The sequence below is a fragment of the Gouania willdenowi genome, chromosome 18 (genome assembly GCF_900634775.1).
Source record: "Gouania willdenowi chromosome 18, fGouWil2.1, whole genome shotgun sequence".
In the NCBI taxonomy this organism is placed as follows: Eukaryota; Metazoa; Chordata; class Actinopteri; order Blenniiformes; family Gobiesocidae; genus Gouania; species Gouania willdenowi.
The window spans coordinates 8,262,681-8,283,500 of record NC_041061.1 but is presented as its reverse complement, the minus strand read 5'-3'; the positions used below and the strand labels follow the sequence as shown (position 1 = coordinate 8,283,500).

The window sequence follows — 20,820 nt, the reverse complement described above, 5'->3', positions numbered from 1 at the left end:
CAAAGCCTATTGGCTGGGCGATTATGGCGCAATTTTATATTTGTATAGGAGTCTATAGGACGAAGGTGTGACTTATATACATTGACGTACAGTATATGAATGACCACCGGTAGTAGACCATAGTAAAAGACTAGTTCGGTTTTTTTTCGCATTTCAAAAGAACAATACATAAACAAAGATTTCTCAAAAACTCTGGATATCAATTTTAATTAACCAACTAAACAACTGAAACTAACAGAAATCACTTCAACCATAGTTTCATGCGAGGCATTCCCCCCAAAATGTACCTAAACTACTATAAAAATATTGTATACATAGACATGTTGAGTTGAATTTACACTGCACATTATTTCTCTCGACACCATAAGTCATCAACCAAACATTTCGGGCTCACCTCTACACTCTCGTTGACTTCTATCCCGCCGTCGTTGTCGTCATCCAGCTGTTTGTGGATGTGACGAAGTGCCTCCAGACTGAAGCGGTCGGCCTCGCCCATGCATGGCGGCATTACAATCAGACAGGGATCTAAAAACAGGAAAGTCAGGACATGATTGGTCAGTAGAAGTTTAAAGTCACTCATTTTCAGGTAGACAAGGATAAAAAAAGAACTACACCCTGGTTGGAGGCTAATTCCAACCAATAACCTGTTGTAAACCATTAATAATAGTATTAATTTAAAATTGCAATTTGGATCATTGAGATTCGTCTGTTACACACAGCGTGGAAACTTCAAATCTCCTTCAATTATTGCATTCAGATGAAAGCCTTTAATGAGTAGAGTCAAACAAACATTTTCTTCTTCAACGACATTTGACATTTCCAGACTGAAAACCAAGAGTAAATATCTACTCAAAAGTCTTTCGACACAAGAAAAAAACTGTTTAAATTTTAAAGCATAAAACTCATGAATCTTCTTAAAAAAAAGCTCAAAACTAATTACTGTATGTGCGTACAAAACCACAGCAAAAATAGACAAAATGACTCCAAATGCACCAAATGACTTCTAAAATCAAACAACCGAAACCTACACAAAAGGAAAAAAAAACCCAACACAGAACGACGACAAAAACACACTGAACAAGATAAAGATACAGGAAGACTCTTTGTTCTTTACTGTAATAAAGCTCAGATTGGTCAATTGTGTAAATGCTGACATGAATGATGATAACGTGGCCTTCGATTCAGACAATCACATTTCTATAGCCTTTGTTGTGATAAAAGGTCACCATCTCTGGTTCAGAAAACTATTTTAAATCAGTCTTAAATCAACGATTTGCTTACATACATGATTGCATCCCTAGGAAGACCTCACAGCATCTCACCGATTGTATTAAATTAGCTGCACTAACTCCGCCCTCAAGGTATCCATTAAACACACACACACACACACACACCCCACATCCTCTTTTGAAGTTGTTTGTGAATGAGAAAAGATCATCTGCATCCGTGTACAGTTCACTGACTTCTTCGAAATATTTGACCTCCAAACAGTGTGTCTATAGGAAAGGAGAATCAAATGGATGCGATTCATGGAAATAAATACACAGGCAAACTTCTTCTTCTGAACTACTGCAAAAGGGTCACAACAAAGAAAGGAATGTGGGAATAACATCCTTTACATTGACAAGGACTAACTCCATAACCAAAGATCACATTGACGTAGCCTTAGTCAACTATGGTGGTTAACGGATTTATAATAAAAATGTTGTTTATCTTACATTCTCTTTCTAGAGATGCTCAGTGCCGCCATGATGAATTCATGTTGGGTGTGGGATACATATGTATGTGCATATACGTATATATGCATATGTGTGTATCCATAAAATGAAGAGTCCGTCCTTAAGACTGCTCTACTGTAAAGTGTCTTGAGATACCATTGGTTATGATTTGGCGCTATACAAATTAAAGATTGATTGATTGATTGATTGAATACCATCTTTTTTTGCAGGTATCTGGGGTCCCCAATTTGTGGCTTCTATTGGCTGATAACAATCCCCATGTCTATCGCTTTCCTTTTTTCTTCTTTTTTTTGTGAACTACCACCCCTTTCCACTGTTTTTCCTTAGTGTAATTGATTGGCTTTTCTGTAAGTAAATAAAATTAATTAATTAAATTAATCATCTTACATTAAATTGAGTTACTCCTGGCACTGCTGTCAATTCCCTGTAGACCTGCCGTCTTATCCTTGTCAGTGTTTGGTCTAGAAAATGAGAGGATGACACTTCTTCTAGTTTAAAGTCTTTTTTTTCTCCTTTTAAATGTAGAATGATGAAACAGAGCGATTAGGTATCGCCGCACTTTAAGAACATTGTCCGTAAAGCCACAACATCAGCTTCCTCTGTGGTTTGCCTTACCAGCACAACAGTTGTCAACAAGCTGAGAGTAAAAAAAAAAAAAAAAAACAAGAAAATTTTTCCCAAATTTTCAAACAACCAAACAAAAAAAAAAACAAAACATTATTATGAGCAAAATCTCAATGAAAACCTTTGTTACCGATACGTAGCAGTGAAAAGACAACTGACAAAATGGATTTACATTGATAATATTCAGCATTTGTTGTGGAAATTCAGTCTCCAGATGCATGCGTGTGGTTGTCAGTATTCCCAAAGGCCTCTCTCCACCACTAAACAGCTCTCCAAGGGAAACGAGGCTGTTGCCTCTGGCGTTCCAATAGATGGACTGTCCCGTCTGGCACAAAGCCATTATGTCTAAGTGGCGCCAAAAACAACATACGCACTGGAGAATGTGTTTAAGGCACAGCACTTACACAAAATAACTGAACAATGATGTTTAAACTGTTACACAAGTCTAAGCAAATAACAATAATCCAACTATTATTCCCTGTTAACCGAGGAAGTAGCCAATTCCAACACTACACCAAAAACCGCAACTAGAACAGGAATTTATCACCTCCTGATCTCCTATGATATGATATCGTATCATGCATCATACATACTTTTATTACTTATTTTGTAATGTGGAATGTTAGAAAAGGCTTAATCAAGTGATATTACTCAAAAAGAACAATATTCAGCAACAGTAGGTATAACAAACACTGACCCATTTATTATTAACCAATAGTTTACAGACATTTTAACCTTAAACATAAGAATATTCTACAATTTAATAAATTACATTAAATAATAAATTAGTGTTTATATTGGAGATTTTAGATGCAGGACATTTCTAATTTTACTTGCCAATATCGGACATATATCAATATTGGATTGGAACAACATAAAACATAAATATATGAAGAATTTTTTTGCAAAAGCAGATAACTTTCTTTATACATTTTTAGTATTTTAGTGTTTTTTTTAGTAATTTAGTTAGTGAAATGAAAATGAACACAAACACGTGTATACAGGCATACTGTACGTATACCCACATACTGTATGCCTACACACATTAATATAAGGGCCAAATTTTCATTAGGGGCTCATTTGGAAAAAAATGTACCCGGTCCTGATACTTGCTTAATAAAGCAGAAAAACCATAGCTTTCTAGTTCTGCTAGTTTTATTTTTGTAATGCCGGTTCAATTGACCATTTTCAACACCTTTCCTTTTCATTTCCACCGTATCCATGGAAACCCGACAACAACTTTTTGATGTCATTTTCTCAAAAGGCAATGGAGGACACTAGGTATTACAACAGGGACCATTGAGTTGTACCTTAGTGTGTGATGGCTGTGACCCACTTTCATGTTTTCCTTTCCACTCCGTTACCACAAAAAGGTAACAGAGTGGAAAGACTTTCATCATTCAACCCTGTGTTAAACAAATATTAGGAAGAATTCAACACTGCTGTTATGCTGGTTAAGTGAGCTACTGCAACCTTTAAAACTCCATGATTTTCAACATCCCAAATGTGCCCCTCGTGAAAACTCCACTCGTATAGAAGTTTTTCTTTCAGGTAAGTTTAACTTAGAAAATACCTATTGAGCATTTTTTCATTTACAAAATAAAACTTTCCTGTTAAAGGTGAAAAGTCCTTTGACTACATGTTGGTTAAAAGTATATCCTTGACAAACACAAACAAAGAAGCCCCATGATTCCGTGAACCACTTCTGGCTCCGAGGTGAAACTTTTCAAATATGTTTTAGCCACAGGAAATCTTATCAACACAATGCAGCTCTTTTAGCTTCACTGCCGCAGTGTCCATCTGTTAAAGACATCCGATGCTTGAGGACAGGTTACATAAGGCATTTGCTTAGCCCGCCTGGGAAGTTTACATAGTCTGCTGTTTGCATAGTGCGCATATCAATTTGACTGATTATTTAAAGAGGAGCACAACTCCTTGGAGTTTTACATGGTTACACGCACACACACACACACACGGCCAGTGAGATTCTTTTGTTGAACGGAAATGTCACTTTTGACAATGGCAGACTTCTTCCAAACAACTTTTTGTGACGTGGATGTCTCTTTGTGTTGTCACATCTGTCTGCACAGCTGCTAAAATTGGCCTAATTCTCTGCCGAACTCTCCGTGAACCCACCTGTCGTTCGATGATCACAGAAAAGACGATATTTCAGAGATAAAACAAGTTTTTTTTTAAAAAGAAGAAGTGCCGTCTCTTTCAGATGCCGTTTAGCGTAAAACTCTCAGATTCAGAGATGTGTTCCCACCCAGGTGACCCATTTTTACGAGCTCATTTGAGCTTACAATGAGGAACTAATGCGACAGGAAGTGTAGGTTGGTGACCCCGAGCGTTCCGGCAGGACGCCTGCAAAAATCATAACAGCCGTTACGAACGGAGCCCCCACGAAAGAAAGGGCACAAAATTGGAAAACTTGGGTTTATTTTTAACCCATCAGGCTTCCGGCTGTCAGGATATAAAAACCTCAACAATGGCAGAGGTCCCTTAGTCAAACACATGCAGATGTTAAGTACACACACGCACAGCGGGCCAACGCGAGCAGGAAAAGTGGTTGTAAAGTAATTCATTTTAGCTATAAATCACGAGCTGTCACAGATTAGCTTCAAAAGACTTAAACACCAAAGCAGGCAGACGTCGGCTGCCTCTTCCTTTAAAGTTAATCCAAGACCTGGAAAACTATTTTTTTACACACTATATGCATGTCATTAAGATGCTCCCATCTGTGCGTAACAAAAAAACAACGAAAAAAAAAAACAGCTCAGTGGGTGACAGGAGAAGATGACAGTGAGGAGCACCAAAGGTCCGACATGTTTGAGGACTATTTTTAATTTTCACCCAGGGGAAGTTTGTCTGTACAACTTCTGTCTAAGTCTGTATCTTTCTATCCTGATTAGTGATTGTTTGGCGATGCAGCGAAAATGCAAATGTAATTTTGCTGAGATTAGAAAAGAAATGTCCCCAATTCCTTTTCTGGAAACTAAGTTTGAGGTAATTACTGGCGTATTTATGCTTAAAAGAAATTAAATGACAACGTATTTTCATTATTTTTTGTTTTCTATGCTTTAGAAGCATTTCTTCTACGAAATCTCGTACCAGGAGAATTCCTGACGTCTATGCCAGATTTCATAGCATGAAACTTAGCGCCAGATTTGGCATATCCGTCGGTTCATCGCAACTAAACAGTTTGTACACATTCAGCAATCTTAAATCATCTTATGGGGAAAAACCTCATTGAAATGCATTACATTCCTCCAAAACATGTAGGTGATGGTTTATTTTCTTAGTTTCAGAGCTATTTCCATTTAAGAAAGTAGTTGGAAGTCATTGAGAGATGGTTTTTGGAGACCTCATTCCAAAAAGCTCAGCCATTAGCTCGGAGGTTAGCTGCAAATTGCTAGCAATGCGCTGATCCGGACCGGAGGGTCAAACAGGCCATTACAGGCCAAAATGTCAGGAAAATGTCAATAAAATGTTTATTATCAACTAAGTTCTAAAAAAAAAAAAAAAAGAGACAACTTTCATTGAATTTTTATAAAATTTTTTTTTAAAATAAGGTCCTTGTGGAAATAAAAACCTTTGAATAAACCTTAAATTTGTTTTACATTTAAAGCCTAAAATGTCAGAAAACCACCAATAAATAAATAAATGAAATTGTTGCACAGGAAAGAGTGGAGGTGATCTTGTGGACATGTATAAACTGAATAAAACAAACATTTCATATGCTACCAAACATCTTTTTAACATGCTTCCAGTGCAGTGGAACTTCTGTACATTATATACTTACTGATATCTCAATAGTTTGTTATTTTTTGAGTCTTTACTGTTCACTTCACCAAAAATAACCTTAGCTTGCCTGGAGGAAAGTAGAATAGATACCCTAAATGCTATAGATCAGCGGTTCCCAAACAGGGGTATGGGTACCCCTAGGGGTAAAGGGGCACATTGCAGGGAATACCCGGAAACTTAAATTCACCACAAAATAACAGCACTATTGCTAAGTAAAATACTATATTTTCTTGTAATTTATTTCAAACAGAATTAATGGTTCATGGAGAGCCCATATGGGATTATGAAGAGGGTACTTATGATATGAAGAGGGGGTACACATGATTTGACAAAAATGCGTAGGGGGTACACGAGATAAAAAAAAGATTGGGAACCACTGCTTTAGATGAAAAGTGACCTTTGAGACTTAACGTAGAGGCGTAGAGTTAATGTGGTCTGAATTTCTCATTCAATTCTTTAGAAAATAACTTTAAGTCGAGTGCAATGATCAATAACCATATCTTTAACCATATAACAATAGAAATGACATGCCTGTGTGTAAACGAGATGGATAACACATGGTTATTAGGTTAATAAAAGGCCAGATTATGTTTTATTTTGTTTGTGATGTAATGGTAGGGAAAGGCGAGGGTTGTTGGATTGGACTCGTTGGGGAAAAAAGCTCATTTGTTGTGTGCGTTGGAACCAACGACCAGGTATAAAGTATGAAACAGTGGCTTCATGTCAGCAGCTTGTGGCCCACGGAGTGAAATCTACACCTGGGTCACGTTGCTAGCACGCCACAGAGTCAGTCGTCCGTCCCCCCCCCGCCCCACACCACCAACCCCCAACTCTTCCCATCCTGTCTTAGAAAAAACTGGATCTTAGACTTGGAGCCTCGTTCTGTGAAAGAGTATCCGGTGTGGGCAGAGGCAACACGGACAGCAGAATATGATGGGTCTGACATGTGACTCCACATTGGGGGGGGGGTTTAGGGCTTGGCCACTTGAGGATGGTCCATGTCCTTTGCTATTTCCTGCCCTCTTTCTCACACACAGCCCCGGCCTCACTCTGAGCAGACTTATCAAAGACAGATGCCTTGCACAACATCTATATTCATGCCGACTTTGAGGTGTTGAAATGGAATTTGATTATGCTAGGCAGATCAGAGAACTGACAAGAGAGCAAGAGACGCAGCGTCCGTCCCCCAATGCGTTTTAAACTCTCTGTGAGATAGAGGAGATACAGTTTAGTTTGTCTGCCAGTTTTTGTGACAGAAAGACTCTTATTACCTCCTGATGGTGAAATATTTGCAAATAACCATTGTTCGGAAATATATTTATTTTATTTCGGAGTTGGTCTGCCCTGTGATATATGGCTACATGACGTTTGTACCAGACTCTGCTGTGTACGGGGACTGCCTAGCCCAGAAGATAACGGTGCTTGCTTTTTACTTTGAACAGATAGATGAAAGATAGAGCTAGAGATACACAGAGAACAGAGAGACATACAGACATAGAGAGACAAAAACCTCTTCTGCTAGCCACGTGTGTGTATTTTACTACTATTCTTGTCATATAACCTCGGAGCTGTTCAATTAAAAGAACCGGGAAGAAGGTAGAGAAAGAACCTTCAGTCTTTCATAGTCTTTTTGTATGAATGAGATATTTCTACGCATCTTTCTGTAGAGGCAGCGCTCGATAGGGCGTCGTCAACACGTGCATGATGCATTCAGGTGCGCCCTTGCTAGTCGGTTTTGCTTTCCTTTGGTTAAACATGTGTCACTATGCCAACCATGTTAGCTCTCCATGAGATCCGTGGCACGGCGACAAGCATATCATCTGTCATGAATTTACAAGACAAGTTTACCATTTGAGTGATTGACGACCCTTAGCTCCTATTAGCCACTGAGTTTGCAAAGTTCCAAACAGTTTTTGTTCAATTCATGAAATAAAAAAAAAAAAAAAATGCAAACTAAGAGTACAGCAGCTATAGCTGCTAGACTAGTTCTCTGTACTCGGAGCCCATATGGCAGCGTCATAAGTCAGCGTGACGGGTCAGTATTAAAAGGCAAGTAAATAAAGCTTCAGCAGAGTCTACCATTTCAGCTCATCAGCAGCCATTAACAAGACCCAAATATCATTACCCGCCCACGAATACTAGCAGCTAGTCAACAGAGAAAAGAGAGTGGATGGTTAGCTGAGGAAACAAAGCATAGGACCTGGCTGTGTGTTATTCTGACTGTACACAAGCTTTCAAACAAAGTTGTCACAAATACATTAAAAAAAAGACTTTCTGGTGCAAACTACTGTATGCTTGCAGCAGTGGAAGAATCGAACAAATTAAACTGGAAACCAAATAGATTATGTTCTTTGACCCAGTTTTAAGGTGTGTGATAAAGGTAAGACGCCTCGTTGACTGTACTGTAAAAAAACAACACCATTTTATAGGTCTAATAAATAGTAAAGGTCGAACGAGACAAGATCTAATGATTTAAGTGTTTTTGTATTGCATCGTGGGGGGGTCAAAAAAATCTAAACTTTAATTTGGTTTAATTTATTTCATTTTTAATGTTTAGTTTGAAACATGAAAAGCTCACTCAGTGTTAAAAAAAAATAAAACTATTGGTGTTTTTCCCCCAATTGTAATTTTGTTTCTTTTTTCAACACATTGTATATCGATCTTGCAAACCCAATATCATGTATCGTATCACCAACCCCTAGTACTTACATAGTACTTTGACTAATAGATAGTTTAGTAGGTAGTTTACTCGGTCGTTACTCAATTTATCTCAAGACAAAACAACAGCAAAAACAAAATCTTCATCATGGTAACAAATGTTTTCTTGACTTAATTCATCTTTAATTTCACGATTGATTTATGTTATTAAATATTTTGAACATATCTTTTGAATACTAAAACAAAAATCAAAATCAAAAATTTTTAACATGAAGATTATTTTACTCAGTGCGTTTTTGGGGATTTACTTTTGAGCCCAAACACTTGCATGAGTTTTTACCCTTGTCAAACCAGACCAAGTGGTCATCAGTTGGTTATCCTCTGCTAAGGCCACAGGATAAAAAGAGTGTAAAAATAAGAACATGGGGGTATGTCGGCAAGGGCAGAGCGTGTAAAGGCTCAGTAAATCTGATCTAAAGACTTCCAGAAAAGGAGATGCTCATTGCACTGCACAACCAAGGAATGTCTTAGAGTGTGTGGAGATATGACCAGAAGACTAGAAGGAGAAACTGAGCAGCACATGTTTAATTAGCCACAGCCCAGCCTCCGATATGCTCCTCTGGATACAAGGTTAATGGACTAAACGTTGGTGAGCAGCCGCGAACGTCCAGAGGGAGATGTGATCTCATGCTGGCTGTCAAACTGTTAACAATACACAATGAATGGCATCATGGAAATTCATCACACAAATGTTTTTTCTCTTGCACAATAAGTGACAATCCATAGTAGGATGGAATATGTCATTGGAAGTCATACACTGAATGGGGGGAAGGAGGATTCTTGTTCCCAATGACCCCCCCCCCCCCCCGAATGGGATTAACTGTTCCTTATCTGGGACACGGACTGAGGATGGAAATATGAGGGAAGAGACTCTCAGTGAACTCATCAGAGTATCACTTGATCTCCGTCTGTGTCACAAAACGGGATGAGAACTTTAAGTGGAGATATGAAAAAATAACAATTAGGTCGACAGATGGTAATTACCAGAGCTGTGAGATCCAACAGTCACTCATGCAACACTAAGATTGGAGGGTTAGTTATTCCAGTGTTTCACAAATGGGGGTACGTGTACCCCTAGGGCAGACATGGGCAACTGGCGGCCCCGGGGGCCATGTGCGGCCCTCTGTCTAATTTCCTTCAGCCCCTGAAGTAAATGCACAATATAACTCCCATCACGAAAAGTGACAGAAAACAATGGCAAATAACACACGATATCACTACAAAAATAGAGAAGAATAAAAATATATATATAATATACAAAATGACAACAAAAAACCACTATAACAGAATGAATCGAAAAACATATTTATCATGACTAAAATACTACAAAAATAACACAAACACACAAAACCATGACAAGTCAAGAGAAAAATTAAAAATTAAAGACCGCAAGCTGCGTCGTAGGGTCCGAAGAAGTGGCCGGGGTCGGTAACCCAAGGTCGCATATCCCAATGTTGGGGAATTGGGTTTGGCCTGAGCAAATTCAGTGCAAATTGGTGGAAAAACAGCTGAGATATTGCATTTGAAATGCTTTAGGATTAACATTTGCCTAGAATTAGAATGAACCTAGCATTAGCTAGGTTCATTCTAAAAACAAACATTTAAAACTAATAATAATAATTCAATTTCAAGTTGATATAAAATGTAAGAACTTAAATATTCCTCAGATCAGAAAATTACAATTTGTCAAATTTTTTTTAAATTTATTTATCCATAACACCACAAAGTTTTCTTTTTAATAAATGTTGTACAATGACAATAAAGCTTCTATACTATCTATCTAATGTACTTATTTAAAAAAAAATATTTTTTAACTGTTTTTAATCAAGCTACAATTTACTGTACATGTATATAGAAAACACTCGGATGAGAAAGAACAAAAACTGTACAGCTGAGGCTAAATGACATAACTACTCTATGTATTACCCACAAACAGTAGAAGAGGAAGCCATGCTTCCTTAATTGTTTGACAATTGTAAAAGAAATATAGTATACAAAGAAAAATGTCTCCCTTATCACACGCTTACATCCTGCTTCAATAACTTATAGAAGCGGAGATTTAATAACCTGCAGAATGCTCACTTTAAACTTTAGCTACAAACGTTGTCAAAACTAAGTATAGTGAGTTTGTCTGAAACAACTTCTGCTGACTCTGTTTGACACAATCTGAAAGTAGTCTAAGGTGTCCGAATAGGCAGAATTTGAAGAGTTTAACATGTTTAAATTGAATAATAACTATTCAATAAGTGATAAAAATCTGTTTATAATTTCATCAACTTAAAAGGTTTTACCTCCGGGTTCTTTGGATTGACTGATTTCAATGTGGTCCAGAAAACAAATGGCACTCCTAGGCTATTAATGCAGTACTAATGACACATATGTCATCTCATAGGGGCAATGTCAAGGACGTGCAGTCGACCTTTTTGGAACCAAAATGTCAAGGTCACGTCAAGTGTCAAAAACCAAATTTTTCCATATCTCTACGAATATTTATCGTACAAGTTTTATGCTTAATTGGACCAAAGCTGTACGACCAACGAGTAAAAAGACCAGTAGTGGTCAAAGTTCAAGATGTCACAAAAAAAACTAAAAAAATACTTTGTCCCATATAACTTGGCTACAAATTGAGATACAGTGATCACACTTTTACCATTGAACAACATTTCTTTTCAATGTGTGACCTTGACCTTCGCCCAAGGTCATATTTCAGGTCAAGGTCAGACTTCTGTTTTTCCTGCATTATTACTTTCAATTGAATTAGTAAAAAGAACAAAGTTGTCAACAAATCCAGATACAGGTTGTTGTTTTTGACAATTTTTGGAAATTGCCAAATACGTATTCACCTTGCCTAGTTTCTACTGTAATCACGTTGCTGCTAGCCTGCTACGCTAACTGTCCATCGGTTCTACTACTTAATGTTGTGGTTGGGATACATCACGCTAGTTACCATATTATTGGCAGAAATCTAGTGTAAACAGACTTTCACAGACCTCCCATCCAAGCAAGAAGTCCACAAGATTTAATTTTCACATGATTCGCAATTTATATTTTTACTCACGAGATAGAAATCTCATCTTGCTAAAAAAAAAATCAAAATCAACAGATAGGTCGCTCTGCAATATAGGTTGCTTCCTGAGTTTCAAATAACAAAAATAGCGACTTAGACCAAGGATAACGCGATACTTACAAAAGGAAAAATGCTACGTTTAGGCTTAAAAAAAAACCTTAAACATCATTACTCAACTTTGAAAATGTAGTTTTATCCACCAATTCAAACTCCTTTACACACAACTACACAAACTTAATTGATGGAACATAATAGCTGCCAGTGTAAAATTATTAAATAAAATAAATAAATAAATTAAAGGCCCTAAATTCAAGCATCAACAGATGATGAATGCATGTTAATTTTGAAGTTTCTTTTTCATTGAAAGGAAAATGCGAAACAAAACACAACATGCAAACTTCAAACAAGACGTACGTCCAGACTTTTGTACCATGAGGAAAATGCCCAGTCGATTTAAATACTGAAAAGCACGATGTGCAGTAAACACTATTAGTGCTGTAATCAAGACCACATCATCCGAGACCCGACAGCAAGAACACCAAGTCCATAATCATTTTAAAAACCATGAAATGGTTGAACAGTGGAAGAGAATCCTCTTTTTAATTTTAGTTTTCTTTTAAATACATTTGACAGACAAAAATACCATTTATTTGTCAGGTGAATGAGGCCTAAAGTAAGTGTTCCAAGGTATTTCTGACCAGAAATAAAATGGACTGACGTCAAAGTTTTTGAGGGTGTCTGACACGTCAAGTCTCGAGTACTACAACACTAACTATAATTTTTCATAATTATCGGACAAGAATCATAAAGCAAACCTGATCTACAAATTATCAGATGATATTGACCAACTTTGTGATACTTCTACTTCTTTCGGCAACTTTTAAAATCGATCTTACTCCAAATGTGGATTATTCAGACCTCAATAACTTCCTTTATCTGTTTGTTCAGAAATATGTTTCCTAGTTTTTTTAAAAGCAGCAAATCAGAGTTTTTCCTTAAAATCATAAATAAAATGATCTGAAACACCTAAAATTTCAATCCTGCATTTGTTGAATGAGCATATTGAGCTCGATATGTTCTAGTATATTATGCTCTAGTGCCTAAAAGTGGGGTACGGGTACTCCCAAGGGTACGCAAATTGTCATGGGGGTACGTGAATGAAAATTAAAAACGCTGTGACAACATTGGAAGCTAGAATATAAATAGAGCAGCTAATGCTAGGTTAATGTTATTGCAAAGCTAATGCTAGGTTAAAGCTAATGCTAAGTGAATGCTAATATTAGGCTAATGCTAGGTTAAAGTTTATGCTAGGTTAAAGTTTATGCTAGGCGAATACTAGGTTATTGCTAGGCTAATGCTAGGTTAATCTTAGGTTAAAGTTATTGGTAGGCTAATGCTAGGTTAAAGTTAATTCTAGGTCAATGTTAATGCTAGGCTAATACTATTGCTAGGCTAATGTTAATGCTAGAATTAATGCTAGCTAATGCTAAGCTAAGGCAGGATGACACAGGACAACATCTACATCCTCACTTACATGTTCTTCAGGAAATGCAAATACTGTAGTTATAATGTATTATTCCTCTACAGGATAAGTAAAATTCAGGGACAAATTTCCCTGTAGTTTTACATTGTATATGACATTATGTTTATTAAGTGTGCAGGAGCAGGGGGTACATGGCTTCAGGTTAAAGGTGTGAAGGGGTACGAGACTGTGAAGAGTTTGGAAACCACTGTTCTAGTGCATAAGTCCGAGTGAGAACATGAGAGGAGACTTCTGAAGAGGCAGCATACCTCAGAAATCCACACCAGTCTTTGCCCTCGGTGCTCAGGCTTCACGTCACGTGCTTTCTGCGGACGGGAAAGTCCCTGAAACGAGAGGCTGACGCTTCTCATATCAACATCTTCACTTTGAATCTTCCTCCGATATAGGAAAATGAAGCTCCGACATGGATCGAATGCATCGAAAAAAACTTGCTAAGGGGAATCAATGAAATCAGTACGACTTCGGTACATGCTTGTCATTGGGGGGAATAGACACGCAAAGCCACTGAGACAATTATAGACGGCATTGAAGGGCAAAGCAGTGGCTTCTTCCTGTGCTAAGGTGACGAGTATTATCACTGCAGGAGTCCACTCCCACAGCAAGACCAGGCTTTGATCCCAGCACAGAAAAATTACACTTATCACATCAGGGGCCACAAAATTCTGATTCTCTGATCCGAGGACCACATGTTTACCATTCATGTCAGCGTTTAGAATATTGACAAAAACCTATAAATACAGGAAAGAAAAGAGGGTTTTTGTTAATTTTTGTTGTTGCATACATGTTTCTGTCATATTTGTATATTCTTTATAGGTTTTTTTTGCATTTTTGGAGACATTTTGTCAACTTTTCTCCCATTTTATATTTTTGTTGCGGTGTTTTGTGTGTTTGAGCCACTTTGTGGATTTTTACCCATTTTATGCTTTTATTGAACTGTTTATCTTTGGAGTCATTTTGTGTGTTCTTGCTGTTTTTTGGGGAGATTTTTCTGTTATTTTGTGTGTTTTTCTCCCAATTGATTTGTTTTTGTTGTTTAGTGTAATTTTGGAGTCCTTTTGTGTATTTCTCTCCCATTTTATTTGTTTTGTGTGTTTTTGTAGTCATTTTGTGTATTTTTCCCCAAATGTATTTGTTTTTGTTGTTTTGTGTGTTTTTGGAGTCATTTTGTGAATTTTTCTCCCATTTTATTTGTTTTCGTTGTTGTTTTGTGTGTTTTTGGAGTCACTCTATGTATTCATTTTCTGTGTAAAAAAAATTAAAATAATTTTGCATATTTTTGCTTTTTGTGTATTTTTTAGTTGTTATGTGCAACCAGTTGCCCATGTCTGGTTTAGACTCTTTAGTGGAGGTCGATAATAAAGATTTTTACTGTACGCTTTGACTACAAAGGCAGGCATGAAAGAATTAGGTAATAATAATAAACTTTCCCTTCGAAGCTTTTAAACCATCTGATTATTCTTTAAATGACACGTGCACACCGACACATTATTATTCAAACTGTGAAATATATGTTGAGATTTATTGATACATCGCAGTGTCTTCAGCTGCACCAACAACTTTACTGAAAAAGTCATCTGTAAAAAAGTGCAGCAGAGTTGTATGCGCGCGCCGCACGATAACAACTAATGTGTTCAACCATCTGTTGCTTCACTAAATCCCTGTTCCTCTCCAGCAGACATTCAAGCTAGAAAATGTTGACAGGCTGGTGTTTCTTGCCCAGAACCTGTAGGCTTAGGTCTCCTTTTCTTTATACGCTGTAATTTCTTTCAAGGTGTTGGACTCTGTAATTGTGTGTTTATTCAGTTAGCCCATAGTAAATCTAAACATTTTTGGGTATAGAATATTTCATTGTTCTTATTTTACGCTTTTATTTTGCACGCTAAACTGTTCACATATGGTTTGTTAAAATGTACTTTGATAAAAAAAAATACAGAATAATCGTGATTATCATTTTAGCCATAGGTTTTACAAAACAATGAACAAAACTTGAAAAAAGTATTTCAGTTGGATTACTTTACACTTCCGATAGTTAAAATAGTGTTTTTTGCTGAATCCAAACCAACAAAGGGTAATAATAAAAAAAGGTTGAAGGATGAAAAACTATCACATTTGCACATTTTTCACCATCCCAACAATCTGTGTATTGTGTTTTTGAACAACAAATGCAAAATTCAAAATGGTTTCGACAAAGGCCATTAAACAACCTTTAATTATTATTTTGTATAGGCCTTGTTAGAGCTCGAAATGTAACAACGATCCGAAATGCAACAAGATCCAAATTGTTATATACCGTATATGAAATGTAATAGAACCCAAAATGTAATAACTGGACAAAAATGCTGTGCCCAAAACACAAAAAATATTTGCTTTTATTGTTATATAAAAAAAGTTATCAAAATTTTTCTCACTCTGATCTAACAGTCATCAATATCCCCCTGCCAGACTGGTTGTCATTATAATTCACAACCTTTTCCTAAATATCATAAATCTAAGAACTTAGATGTATACATAAGAAAATATTATCACATCAGAATATAAAAAATCTTAAACGGTTTCTAAGAAAAGCTTTGAAGATATCTCGAACGAGTAAAAAAAAACGTAACAAATAATTGCGCTCTTCTCATTTTCGAACTCCATCAAGGTATTGATACCCTGTAGCCACACACCAAATTTCTGAGAAAAGCTGTCCCCTTTAACTCGGACGGACAGACGCACGGACGGACGGAGCTCAAACCTATATAAAAATTAATTATTAATTAATTATTACACTATTAGAGGAACAATATTTTGTCTGCCCCACAATTTAGTAACAATACAAAAAGTAACTTTTTTTCTCACTTTCACATGTATATATAAATATATATATACATATATATATACTGTATATAAGGCAGCTGGGTTCCGCATCTTGTTACATTATCGACCAGTTGTAACATTTCGGGTTTTATTAAAAAAAATTTTTATAACAATTCGGGTCTTGTTACATATCGGACTCTAACAGGCCTGTTAACCACTAACCTGAATTGTTTGTTGCCCTAACCAACGTACACTGTATGATGTTTTAATCCTGATGTTTGCCCCCGCCCACGTGAGAAATCAGCGTTGGTGACGCAGCACCCAATCCGACGCAGGCGATGTGACAACAATGGCTCCCGCTGAGCTGGATGAGAGCAGACAGTTGAGCTACTGTAAGAAATGCTGTACAGTGACCTACATCTCCAGCTGACAGGGGGGGCGGGGTGGGGGTTCCTGCAGGAGTGCTGCCAACGCTGTCTGCTTATGAATGAAGGATGTGCATCACAGCAGTGTGTGCATTACAGATTCAAGGATTTACATCAAACCCTTAGTATGTTCGAGTCTTAAAGCTCAGGCTCCCGTCTCTGAGCGCAGGCGAAGCACAGTAAACTATTAAAGAGAGCTCCAGTATCTCCGAGGAGCCCAACCGTGATCCCCACAATGACGGATCTTTGTAATAATAAGAACCACGCGTCGCTCTGGTGACCGTACCGGGTCAGCCACGACCGACACAAAGCGCTTTGATGGAAAATGCACACGGAGAACTTTTCCACTGGATTAAAAACACACGCCAGGGGACGGTGTGTGTTTGGTGAGGGGCCTTGTAAGGTTTAATCAGAAAAGCCAAAGGCCCGTAAGATTGAAATGGACCCCAGCTGTTACGGTTCAGAACAATCCACAGGTGGCTTTTCATGTTGTGTTAAAGAAATCTGATTGATGTAACAATGGTTACGTAACAAAAAATATAATTGGATGCAAAATACTTCTAGAATGATATGTTAAGGTTTTATTTACAACTTCCAGTCTTCTTCAGAGGCGTCTGCTGATCGCTTTGATGTTTCCTTGACTACCGCGCAATAATTCCAGCAAGATATTTTTTGAATAATACAGTCCTCTCCAAAAGTATTGGAACGGCAAGCTCAATTGCTTTGTTTTTGTTGTACACTGAAGACATTTGGGTTTCAGATCAAAACATGAAACAAAAGTTCAGAATTCCAGATTTTATTTCACGGTTTATACATCTAGATGTGTCAAACAACTCAGGACAGAGCACCTTTTGTTTGAACCCACCCACTTTTCAAGTGCAACTAAACAAATCCGACGTTGCACACCATTGAACCAAGCAGCAGCCATGTTGAAAGTCTCAGCTCTGTCTGTAACTGAACCACAGGGATATTTGAGCCACACAGAGATTCCTTGCTTTATAGATGGAAGATGTTAAGGTTTCACAATTCAAAACAGCCTCCATCCAGGCATACGACTTATAGCCTGCGGCGACTTATCTGTAAATTTTTCCAAGAAAATAACTATTGCAATGAACGCAGTGAAACTCCCGTATTCAGAGGGAATTACGACCGGAACCAGATGAGTACCTTATAATAAAAGAGGCACACTATTTGCTAAGGACAAAAAATTATTAATAAACATTGCACTCAGTTCATTCAAAGCAGCCTTGCATTCAGACATGTGACCTGTTGACCAGAGCGACTCATCTGTGTAGTTTTCCCGGAAAAAAGTATATTTCTTAGATACCAGTGAGACATACAGTATCGTACAAAAAAATACTGCTAATGCTAATTGTTAAATACCTCTAATATAAGTAACGATTAGTAGAATTGGTGTCGAATTACTGTTAGCTATTAATTTCAGTCAAAGAGATAAATGGGCTTTCAACTTGAAACCACGAGAACACAAGTTTTTTTTTCCCTTTGCACACACAAGCACGCACGCACACACACACACACGCACACACACATACGCACGCACACACACATACGCACGCGCACAGTACTTAAAGCTGGTAAAGGACTATTACACAATGATTAATTCATTACTGTTTATCTCAGCAAACTGGGACCCAGTAGGATTGTTTACTTTAACCAAAGCTGGCTGCTTTTTTTCAAAACACAATTAAAGTCCTCGAAAAGTGATACTGAAAAGTTTTTTTTTTACTACAATCAGCAAAATAAAATGAGAGAAACATTAGTTTGAAGATCACCAAATTACCATTCCAAGGATAACCAAGAACCTTTACGGACAAACATCATCCATCACACGTATGAATATGTAATGAAGAAAATTCACAGGAAGTCAAACTAAAGTGTGGGTGGTTTCAATGTATTTTGTTCATAAAACTTTAAACAATATAGATAAATGTATTGAAAATTACAATATCTAGAGCAAAGGTCACCAACACAGGGCCCACGGGCCCAAGGTAGCCCGCATGGACCATGTGAGGTGCCCTCAAGCCTGTTTTAACAGCAGCAGCATTAGTCACCAGTTAACTCCGTCTAAAATCTGATATACTAGCCAGGTTTCAAACTCACAAATATAAATTCAGATGACTGATGTCGCTAGAGCCTTACAAGAGTTAAATGTCATGTGGAGGCAGGGCCATCTATAAGGGGGAATAATGGATAGAGCTTTTTGGGGCCCTTCCATAAATTCAGCAAAAATGATGGACCATTGTTCTATGAATCTGTGATAATCACATTTATTCATATTTATCTGAACAACATCTTCTGTCATCCAGGAAGCTTTTTTATTATTATTTGCGCCATAGTATAAACTAAAGTCATCTTCAAAATGTAAATCCTTGTTTTAATCAGAAATGAAATGGGTTAAAAGTGACCAAAAACAGAGAGAAAAAGTAGTAGTAAGGGTTAAAAGTAGCAATATTGGCTTAAAAGTGGCAGAAATTGGGGGAAGTTGGTTTGAGGTAATAAAAAAGTATAAACAATTTGTTTAAACCGGCAACCATTGGGCAGGACAAATCGTGAATGTGGTTAAATTGGCAAAAATAAGCATGAAATAAGGTTAAAAGTGACAATAATGGGTCAATACATACAAGATTAGGTGGTAAAAGAGGTGAAAAGGGTTCATAAGTGCCAAAAATGTCTTGAAATGGAAAACATTTGCAGAAAAGGTATTGAAATTTGAGGGAGAAGTGGCAGACATGGGAGTAATGTAGTAACAATATGGCAAGAAAAAGTGATGAAAATAGGTTAAAATATAGTAAGTTTGATGTAGTTGTAAAAAAAGGGTAAAAATAAGCAAAAATGGGCTCAAATTGTACAGAAAATATTCTTAGTTTCTTGAAGGTATCTGGCGACCCCCTCTCAGTGTCTCGCAACCTCAAATGAGGTCCTCCTGACCCCGAGGTTGAGAACCCCTGATCAAGAGGGTCAACATCCCACAGAAGAAGACCAGTTATGAGCCTGGTACTGTCTTCCAAAGGCCATCTTTAGATTAGAAACTGAACCAAAAACCAAGAAATCATTACGACTTAAGGCTGACGAGTCGACTTTAGTCAAGATTTAGGCCACAATAACACTGAATGTATTGATGAGAGAGAAGCATTAAGTAAAGTTACTTCACATCATCAAGGATCTCTTTCTTTGTAGGTGTTCTCTTATTTTTGGCTTGATGGGAACCATTAAGGACACGCTGTTCCCATCAAAGAGGAAATAAGTTTTTGCCTGGCGAGCTGTCCTCCATCAAACCACCGCATTATGACTTTCTTCACGTTCCCACTGATAATGTCGCAGAGCAAAAAAAAAAAAAAAAAAAACCAACATCCCTCCCTGAGGATGCAGCAAAGTACAAGCATCTGTCTTTCCTCAAAGCGTGTGACATAATAGCAGCCCAAAGTCAAACAAAGTGCCAGAAAATGCAAACGCCTGCACTCGGCGCTACTTAAACATTAAAAAAAAAAAGCTTCTTCTGTCCAAACAAGAGGAATTATTCATGTGGCCATTTTGCTCCACCTGTGATTAAAACGCTGAGCAAACATGTGGGTGAAATCCAAACACAAGTTAAAGAGGTCGTTGGTGTGAGAAAAGGAAGCACGGCTCGTGAATCCTTCTTCCCGTGTGTAACTAAAGCCGCAGCAGCCAACTTGTACATGTGGACGTTACGTAAAAAGCTTCTAAATGAGGGGTGGTGGCATCCGAGATGACCATCATTACATCAGAACTGGATTTCCTGAAGGGCTTAGATCGTCTGGTCAAATGCCAAAACGTTTATAAGAAGAGGAAAGTAGAAGATTTGGTTCATGTCGCACAGGTTGTGTAGAAAAAGTCATTTCTGTCGATACGAAACAGCCAAAAATGTCACTTTAAGTCAAAAAATGTGTTAAAACGCAACGTTTAGATGATACAAGGGCTCGTATTTAACCACCAATCAGCTCAGTGTGGGATACGTATCAACTCTAATGTGAGTTAACAGGCCGAGGAGTTCCTTCAGTGCTGGTGATAATAAAGACTGTGCACCAGCCACATTTACTCATTAGCACTAATTATCTCTGCAGC

At 37.5% G+C, this 20,820-nt stretch overlaps 1 protein-coding gene across 4 annotated transcripts in view; it reads right to left on the bottom strand.

Moving 5' to 3' along the window:
• The window catches only part of stim2b (stromal interaction molecule 2b), a 58,341-nt gene that overhangs the window by 29,332 nt on the left and 8,189 nt on the right, over positions 1–20,820 (bottom strand). For all 4 annotated transcript variants that reach the window (XM_028474471.1, XM_028474472.1, XM_028474473.1 and 1 more), the window contains one exon: positions 395–525. In XM_028474471.1, the coding sequence (XP_028330272.1) occupies positions 395–525 (131 nt within the window). The remainder of the gene's footprint in view (positions 1–394; positions 526–20,820) is intronic.